Genomic DNA, 9,132 nt, shown 5'->3' with positions numbered 1-9,132 from the left:
TAACAATTCTCAGGGGCTGCAGAGTTGGCTCAGTAATTAAGAGCACTGGCTTAATTCCTAGCATCCACATGGTGGTTCACAACCATCTGTAACTCCAGGTTCGTGGGATCTAACATCCTCTTCTGACCTCCCTGGACTCCAGGAACAAAAGTGGTACACAGGCAGATGCAAACAGCACACCCATCCCTACACATGAATGTTAATAAAAATAATAAGAATGTTTAAAGGGCTGAGAAAGGCTGAGACAATAGCTCAGGGGGTAAAGTGCTTGCTTTGCAAGCAGAAGGATCTGAGTGGGATCCCGGCATCCATGTAAAGAGGACACAATGGCAGGTGTTTGTATCCCAGAATGGAGGACTTGGGGACTGATGAATGGCTGGAGCTCCATAGCTGGCCAGCCTAGACTGCACCAGGGCCGAGTAAGGGACCCTGCTTCAAAAAAAAAAAAAAAAAAGATAGGTCACAAAGTGGCTTGGGGGAGGGTAAAGCAGGGATGGGGGGAGGGTGAAGGCATTTACTGACAGGTCTGAAAACCTGAGCCCAATCCCCAGGTACCTACAAAGTAAAAGGAGAAAACCAACTCCTGCACCAATTGTCTCCCATCACCTTCTCCCACAAACACCATCACTACTACTACTAATGTGATATTAAACATTTGAAATCCAAGAAGAGAGACAGCGTCTGGCCTCCACATGTATGCACACACACATACACACGAGTCACATCAGTGCTCTCCCTCATAAACACGTACATACACACAGAAAAATAATAATGAACGACAAGAATATCTTCCCCATCATACAGACTCAGAAACTGAGGCCCAGTTACTAAGGAGCACTCAGGCAATGAGTGGAAGGCATAGACTTTGAACTCAGGCAGTCTGGCTCCCACGCCCACAGTCCTGATCTGTGGCCGACATGCCAACAACTACAGCAAACCTCACAGAGCGGGAAGCGCAGGCTAAGACTAAAGCACTAGATGGGTGGCCCGCAGGGCAAGCTGGATAGAGGTTTTAAACTAGTGACAAGCAAAGCTGTGGCCAGGACTATGAGTGACAATTAAGAAGGTGGATTGGGGGCTGGAGAGATGGGTCAGTGGTTAAGAGCACTGACTGCTCTTCTAGAGGTCCTGAGTTCAATTCCCAGCAACCACATGGTGGCTCACAACCATCTGAGATCTGGTGCCTTCTTCTGGTGTGTCTGAAGACAGCTACAGTGCGGGGAGAGGGGAGGAAACACTGGACCATTGCCGTAGTGATGGGGAGACAAGAGACCAATAGAGGAATTTGGTAGACAGAATAAAACCACGTCAACTGAAGTCAGTACAGGCATGGGTAGCCCATATATGGGATGTGAGAGAATGGTTGTGGAAGTCGATGAAAGAGCTAGGCCAGAAAGCAGGGGCGCAGTAATGGATAGAGTAGTTCAGGACTGGTGAGTTTTCAGACCCCACTAGCAATGGGGCAGCTCAGAGTATGAGTGCTGCAAATGTCTAGAATCAGGAATAGCACCTAGGTAAGGAGGTCTCCAGACCTTCACCCTCAGCATCTACCTCTTCAATCTTTTCCCAGCTAGGTACCCTCAGAAATGCTGGACAAGATGCCAAGCGAAGCTCCCACTCACACACACCCTGTAGAAGTCTGTTACAGGGGTTGGGGATTTAGCTCAGTGGTAGAGCGCTTGCCTAGCAAGCGCAAGGCCCTGGGTTCGGGTCCCCAGCTCCGAAAAAAAAAAAAAAAAAAAAAGAAAAGAAAAGGAAAAAAAAAAAAAAGAAGAAGTCTGTTACAGACCTGCAGCTTCTGGTTAAAAGACAAACATGTTTTGAGATGCTTTATTCGAAAACCAGGAGACGCCAGAGGCCACAGCATGAAGGCTATTCTCTGCCAGGGTTTTCAGGTCAGAAACCAAACCTGGGACCCTAGGAGCCTTCCAGCTGTGGGCTCCCATGCATGACAACCACCCACATCCTCCCTGGCGTTTACCCACTCCTCCCTGCCCACTTCCTGTGTCTGAGGAGACAATGAGGTATCTGGGTAAGCTTAGAGAGAACATGGGGAACCTGGTTAAAGCCTAAAAGGAGCGAAAGGTGTGAACCAACGACTTTGGGGGCTTACAGGAGCCCATAGGAAAGGTAAGTGCGGAGGGGATCTCCCTTTGCAATTCTGTCCTCAGAAAACCTAGAGCCTTCCTACTCTGAGATGTATGTATGTCGTCATTCAGAGTAGGCCATCACCTGTCACTCTAAAAAGTCTCAACGTCCTGGAGATGGTTAGAAACTAGGCATACCCTAGCCATGGCAGCAGGAGTCCCTGACCCAGTAGCTGAGCCATGAGCGCCCACGGTTCCAGATCCTCCTCAGCTGGGTGCAGGCTGGCTGTTGGCATAGGCTTGATCTGGGAACGAAGCACGGGCTCTGCGTGTCTGGGCACACACGGAGGCATAAAGTTCTGGCTCAGGGCCTGAGGCCTGGGGCTTTGGCTCAGAGTCCAGCACCACCTCGCAGTACTTGATGGGGGTCCCAGAGCTGGGGATCCGACCTTGGGCTGGTCGCAGCTGCAGACTGGTGTAACACGTGGCCTCCTCTGCTCCCTGGAGATGCGAGGCTGTTAGCTGGTCTCTACACCCTGGGGATCATCCCCGTTTCCTTCCCTCCCCTTTTCTTCAGCACCGCTGACTCACCCTAGCAAGGCCTCCAGAGGATGTGTCCTGCTCTTCTGACCTTGATTCTTCCGACAGCCGTCCTGGGACAAGGGCACAGGAGTCTCGTCAACTTCTGATTGCCCCAGGCGTCTCCATTCCCATCTTCATCCCATGAACTAGGAGCCGGCCCTTGAGCCCTGTTCCTCCCCGACCGCATTGCCTACCTGTCTGTAAATAGTGCAGGTTCCCATACAGGGGAACTTCTTCCACGGACCTTCCGGAGCTGCAGCACAGAGTTTGGGAGTGAGTGGGGTACTTTTTAGTTAAGAGGGAGCTCTCAGTTAACCCATCCCCGTTATTCTTCACTCACGGTGGTCTCTGTTCCTCCTGGGTCCTTCTCCGACCACGGGTCCACTGGGACAAGAGTGCAGCCAATGAGATGAGAAGCAGCATTGTCACAACCCCAAAGAGGGCCCACAGTCCCCACGCCTGGGTGATGGAGGGAATCCCTGTGGATGCAAGTGGATGAGGGCTGTTACTACCCTACACAAACCCCTTCCCCAGCCAGTATCAGATGGAACGCGGAACCACATAACCCCTCCCCCAGGAGTCCCTGCCCCGCCCAGCTTACCCCATGCTAGATCAGCAGTGGTACAGTTGTTCTCTCTGCTCATGACTGCTGCTGGTGTGAGAGTGGGGGTCAGTCCCACTTATGGCCCAGTTGTCACAGCCCCGACAACCCCAATGTCTCCTTAAACTGGGCCTCCACAGCTCAGCATCACCAACACTCACAGTGTTGCTGGTTTCCGGAGAGGAAGGCACAGAGGAGGGATGAGCAAAAGAACAAAGACCCCGCCCTGCGCCTGCACCTGCATCACCCTGAGCTCTCAAATCTCTGAAAGTCCCCTGGCCCTGCGTCCCCTTCGCCAGGGAGCAGGCGCGGGCCTGAGTGTTCCGTACCACCTGCAGCTGAGTCCACGGAGACTCTGAAGAGCAGAGAGTACTGAGACAGGACTAACGAGGACAGGAGCCCTTAGCCATGGGATGACCACCATTTCTCTCTGGCTTACATTGTCATGAAGGAGATGTATGCCTCGGTGGGCGTGGCTTTAGAATTCTCAGTTCCACTACCGGAAATGGTTGTGTTTGTTTCTGTAGCCCAGGCTGGCTTCAAACTCAATATGAACTTGAACTCCTGACCTCCCTCCACCTACCAAGTTCTGGAATTACAGCCAATGGAGAACCATTATACCCAGCTGAGAAATAGCTGTGTGTGGTGTTGTTGTTGCTAGTGTTGTAATCCGGAGTAGGAAGGTAGAGGAGGCTAGAGACCTTCCTTTGCAGTTATTCACTAGCTAGAGAGACTAGTAGAGGGCTCCAGGGCTCTGTTTCAGGGGTGGGGCTGGGGCTGAGTAGGGGCTAGCTCAGTCGGTGAAGGACTTGCCTAGAAATTGTGAAGACCCGAATTTGAGTCTCCAACACCCGCATAAAAACCAAGCTCAGTGGCACACTTCTGGAACTTCAGCCTTTCACGGTGGAGGGGAGACAGAGTGGATCGCTATGGCTCACCGGCCAGCCAGTCTAACTGCATCAGTGAATTCCCTGTCAGGTGAGAGGCCCTGTCTTAAAGAATAGAGAGTAAGAGAGACGACATAAGAAGTCAATTTCCAGGACACACACACACACACACACACACACACACACACACACACACACACACACACAGCTTTTTAATTGTTTTACAGATCTTGGTTCTAAGTTGCTTTGAACAATGATGAGTTTCTATGGTTTGTTTGTTTCAGCTTAGCACTGGGGTGGGAGCAGGGTCTTATGTAACCCAGGTTCAATGTGCAGTGGACACTGGCCTTGAACTGCTCCACCTCCTGAGGGCTGGCACCGAAGCCTTACTTAGCTAAATCCAGCTCTGTTGCTTCTCTTTTTAAAAAAAATATTGTAAAACAGGTGTGTGGTGGCTTATGTATAATCCCGGGACACTAAATTAGAGACCGGCTGGACTATACATGGAGCTATAAACAAGTGAATAAAACATTGGTTCTATCTAGAAGCTGATTTACAGAGCAGCTGGTTACGCAAGGGGCCCTTGGCACAAGCAGATCCCTCTACATATGTTTGTATCTAGAATCAGGTCTTTGAAGAGTTTGAAATTGTTAAGGTTTGGTTTTGTTTTGGGCACAGTGCCTTCAACACCATAGATAACTAAATATTTTTACTCTTCAACCAGTCAATTTAAAATAACCAAGTCAAGCTGGGTGTGATGGCTCACGCCTTTAAACCTAGCATTCAAAAGGCAGAGGCAGGACATTCTCTATGAGTGCAGCCTGGTCTGTGATAGAAAGTTCCAGCCCAGACAAGGCTATGAAATGTTTATATAGGAGCATCTATAGATCCGTGAAATAAATAGGGATGGGCTAAGGGCAGCAGCTCATTGGTACAGCTCCTCCCGACTGTGTTTAGGACCTTGGGTTCCTCCCCAGCCTCAGCCCCTGGCTCAAAATTTAAGACAAACAAATTTGGGGCTGGCAAGATGGCTCAGAGGTTAAGAGCACTGGCTGCTCTTGCAGAGGACCCAGGTTTGATTCCCAGCAGTCATCTGAAGGCCAACAACCATCTGTAACTCCAGTTCCAGGGGATCCAACATTCTCTTCGGACTGACAAGGGTACCGGGCAGGCACGTGTCATGCAAGCACCCATGAGGGCAAAAAATCCCAATGACTCAGCCCTGTTAGGAGTGCCAGTTACTTTTCTAGAGGACCAGAGTCTGATTCCCAGCACCCATACGGTCGCTGACAACCATCTCTAAATCCAGTTCCAGGAGACCTGACGCCCTCTTCAGGCTGCTCTGGGCACCAGGCATGTAAGTGATACACAGACAGATATGCAGGTAAAACACCCAAACCATTTATGAAATAAAAATTTTTAAAAATCTTAAAAAACAAAAATATTTGAAAACACTATATAAAATAAATAAATCTAAACAAACAAACAAAAACAGGGAAAAGTGAAGGTTGCAACATACAGGGACCAGGTCCTGGCTTCGATCCCCAGAGTCAGTAAATAAATAAAACTAAAAATTTTGGAATAGTGATTATAAATTTGAGAAAAAAAATAAACCTGTTACTTAATTCCTAATTTCTTCATTCGAGGTGATCATTTGGCATTTTAATTTATATTTAAGGTTTTCTGAAATTCATTCTAAAATGTGAATTTTTTGCTAAATTTTTCTTACATTTAAGACATTTTCTAGTCATTATCTATCTTGCTTCATATAAAAGAAACTTTTTAATAAATTATGTGTATGGGTTTTGTGTGGTGTGTGTGTGTGTGTGTGTGTGTGTGTGTGTGTGTGTGTACATATGCCTTTGGAGGCCTTGAAGCTGGAATTACAAGTAACTTTTAGCCACCAGACCTACATGCTGAGATCCAAACACATATCCTCTGGAAGAACAAGAAATGCTTTTAACTACTGAGCCATCCCTCCAGCCCCTAAGAGAAACTTTTAAAAGTGAAATTTAAGTGCCTCCGGGTAGCTCAGTAAGATTGTTTGTTATAGAGGTATGAGAACTTGGGTTTGAATCCTCAACACTCACCCCTGTGTTGGGAGCTGGGTTCTCTGGCCTGCCAGTCTGGACAAAATGGTAAGGAAGACATTCAGTGACCTTCTTACCTCCACTTGTGTGTGCATGGGTGCACGCATCCATATACACTACACACAAAAAGAAATAAACTCTAAAAAAGCAAAACTTAAAACACTGCTCACCACTTCTGTCAACATGAAGATCAACCTACTTTCTTTAAAATGTAATCATGTAATCACTAAAGTCATTAAGATCCATTACTGTTTCTTGTTCTGTAGTTAATTTAAAATTGCTAACTATATACATCTTTATACTATATGTATCTACAGAGTTCAATACTTTTAAGATTGTGTTTATATATCTACAGAGTTATTTATTATGTATGCATGTTCGTTCTGCCCATATGCCAGAAGAGGGCATCAGATCTCAGTACAGATGGTCATGAGCCACTGTGTAATTGCTGGGAATTGAACTCAGAACCTCTGGAAGAGCACCCAGTGCTCTTAACCACTGAGCTATCTCTCCAGCCCCAGAGTTCAATATTTTTAAAATTATGTTTCCTATCTGTGTCTTGCCTGGTTTTTCTTTTTATTTTATTGAAAATGATATTGCCACTTAGAGAATTTTTTAAAATATCTCCTCAGGACTGGAGATGTAACCCCATTGATAGCATACTTGCCTAATAAGCAGACAGGCTGGCGGTTGACAGCCAGTACCTAATGAATGCACACCTGCCATCCCAGCACTCAGGAGGTAGTAGAACCTAGAGGATCAGAAGTTCAAGGCCAGCTTTGCCTATATAGCATGCTCAAGGCCAGACTGGATTGCATTGACTTTTGCCTGGGTGTCAAATGCACTAAGTATAGCCTTGATTTTCTTATCAGCACTTAAAAGAGCTGATGAGAAAAGGCACTTGGGTGGTGAGATGGTGGGAGAGTGAGTTGGCAGCCAATTTGGGTTATGAGTTCGAATCCAGACTAAACTACATAGCAAGAACTTGTTTTTTAAAAAAAGCAGGGGTTGGGGATTTAGCTCAGTGGTTAGAGCGCTTGCCTAGGAAGCGCAAGGCCCTGGGTTCGGTCCCCGGCTCCAAAAGAAAAAAAAAAAAAACTGAATAAAAAAAAGCAGAAGAGGAGGAGGAGAGAGGAAGAGTAGGAGGAAGGAAGAGGAAGAAGAAGGAAGAAGAAGAAAGGAGGAGGAAGAAGAGGAGGAGGAGGAGGAGGAGGAGGGGAGGGAATGAAATTTGAAAGCAAATGGATGGAACTAGAAAAAATCATCCTGAGTAATGTAACCACACCCAGAAAGACAAACATAGTAACACAAGTGGACTTTAGCTGTTAAGTAAGAGATAACTATGCTACAATCCACAGACCTAGAGAGGCCGAGTAGTTAGGAGAGCTCTAAGCGGGGTACATGGATCTCCCTGGGAAGGGGAACTGGAATAGATGTGCTGGTTCTGTTGCTGAGGGTGGGTGGGGATGGGAGCAGGAGAGGAATGGAGGGAGAGAGCGCTGGGAGAGATGGTGAATTGGGGAGGGGGTGCACGTTTCAGGGTGAGGTAGGAACCCAGGACAATGGAAACTCCCTGGAACCCATGTGGAGGGTGACCTTAGGGAGGACTCCTAGTAACTGGAGGATACGGAGCCTGAACCGGCCATCTTCTGTAACCAAGGCTTCCAGTGGAGGGACTGGGACACCAACCCAGCCACAACATCTTTGACCTACAATCTATCCCACCTGCAAGATGTGCAGGGGTAGGGGAAAAGCAGGCACAGACTTTGTAACAGTGCCAACCATAACTGGTGTAAACTGAGACCCTCTCATGAGAGGTAGCCCATGCCTGACACTGCCTGGATGACCAGGGACTAGAGGTTGGATAGCCCAGAGACCTAGCATACAGGGGGAGAAATCAATAAAGTCACTCCTAGGGGTTGGGGAGTTAGCTCAGTGGTAGAGTGCTTGCCTAGAAAGCGCAAGGCCCTGGGTTCAGTCCCCAGCTCCGGGGGGGAAAAAAAAAGTCACTCCTATTTGTCACATAGCTAACACAATTGTCCTCTGCGAAGCTTCCTCTGGCATCTGATGGGAGCAGATGCAGAGACCCACAGCCAAACATTAGGCAGAGAGGCTCCAAATCGGAGCTGTCTATCCAGCCCCTCCCCCTTGGAGCTCAGGGAACCCCCGAGGAAGAGGGGGAAGAACTGTATAAGCCAGGGAAGGGTCCGGAACACAAGAACACAGTCCACAGGTCATCTAAGCAGGGCTCCCAGGGGCTCCCAGAGACTGAAGTAGAAATCACAGAGCCTGCGTGGATCTGTGCTAGGTCCTTCACATATATGCCATGGTTGCTAACTCGGTGGTTTTGTGGGCTCCTAACAGCAGGAGTGGGAGTGTCTCTGACTCCTTTGCCTGCTCTTGGGACCCTTTTTCTCCTACTGGGTTGCCTCACCCAGTCTTGATATGAGGGTCTGTGTCTGGTCTTGTTGTATCTTGTTATGCCGTGTTTGGTTGATATTCCTAGGAGGTCTGCTCTTTTCTGAAGGGAAATGGAGGTGATGGCAGAAGAGGGGGAGGGGAAACTGCAATCAGAATGTATTGTATGAGAGAAGACTAAATTTTTAAAATGAATAAGTAAAATTCTCAACTATTAATTTTTTTTAAGTTTGGAGACAAGGTTTCTCTGTGTAGCTCTGTCTGTCTTGGAACTTCCCTCTATAGACCTTGCGGTCTTCAAACACAGAGAGAGATCCACCTGCCTCTGCCTCCAGAGTGCTGCAGTTAAAGCAAGAGCCACTGTGCCCTGACGTTTCATAAAAATCTCGATCGACTGATTCTTTGGGGGTGGGGCCAGAGGTAGAAGATCTGGCAATAGTGGCCGAGAGTTCTCTAAGTAGCCATCT

General features: G+C 47.9%; 1 protein-coding gene across 1 annotated transcript; it reads right to left on the bottom strand.

Moving 5' to 3' along the window:
* Positions 1-2,278: 2,278 nt before the first annotated feature.
* Positions 2,279-3,678, bottom strand: Sit1 (signaling threshold regulating transmembrane adaptor 1). The gene is made up of 5 exons (XM_032887224.1): positions 3,271-3,678; positions 3,010-3,148; positions 2,864-2,922; positions 2,679-2,740; positions 2,279-2,588 (listed from the first exon to the last, which is right to left on the bottom strand). The coding sequence occupies exons 1-5, from the start codon at positions 3,311-3,313 to the stop codon at positions 2,355-2,357; spliced, it is 537 nt and encodes a 178-aa protein (XP_032743115.1). The 5' UTR covers positions 3,314-3,678; the 3' UTR covers positions 2,279-2,354.
* Between the last annotated feature and the right edge of the window lie 5,454 nt (positions 3,679-9,132).

This window comes from Rattus rattus, chromosome 1, assembly GCF_011064425.1.
Source record: "Rattus rattus isolate New Zealand chromosome 1, Rrattus_CSIRO_v1, whole genome shotgun sequence".
NCBI lineage: Eukaryota > Metazoa > Chordata > Mammalia > Rodentia > Muridae > Rattus > Rattus rattus.
Note: the sequence above shows the minus strand (reverse complement) of the source record. Positions and strands in the feature narration are given on the sequence as shown.

Excerpts from the sequence above, each read along its gene's own strand:
- Sit1 (XM_032887224.1), bottom strand. The coding sequence starts at position 3,313 with ATGAGCAGAGAGAACAACTGTACCACTGCTGATCTAGCATGGG. Across the intron at positions 3,149-3,270 it reads CACTGCTGATCTAGCATGGG|GGATTCCCTCCATCACCCAG; the intron begins GTAAGCTGGGCG and ends TTGCATCCACAG. Across the intron at positions 2,589-2,678 it reads CCTCTGGAGGCCTTGCTAGG|GGAGCAGAGGAGGCCACGTG; the intron begins GTGAGTCAGCGG and ends TCGCATCTCCAG.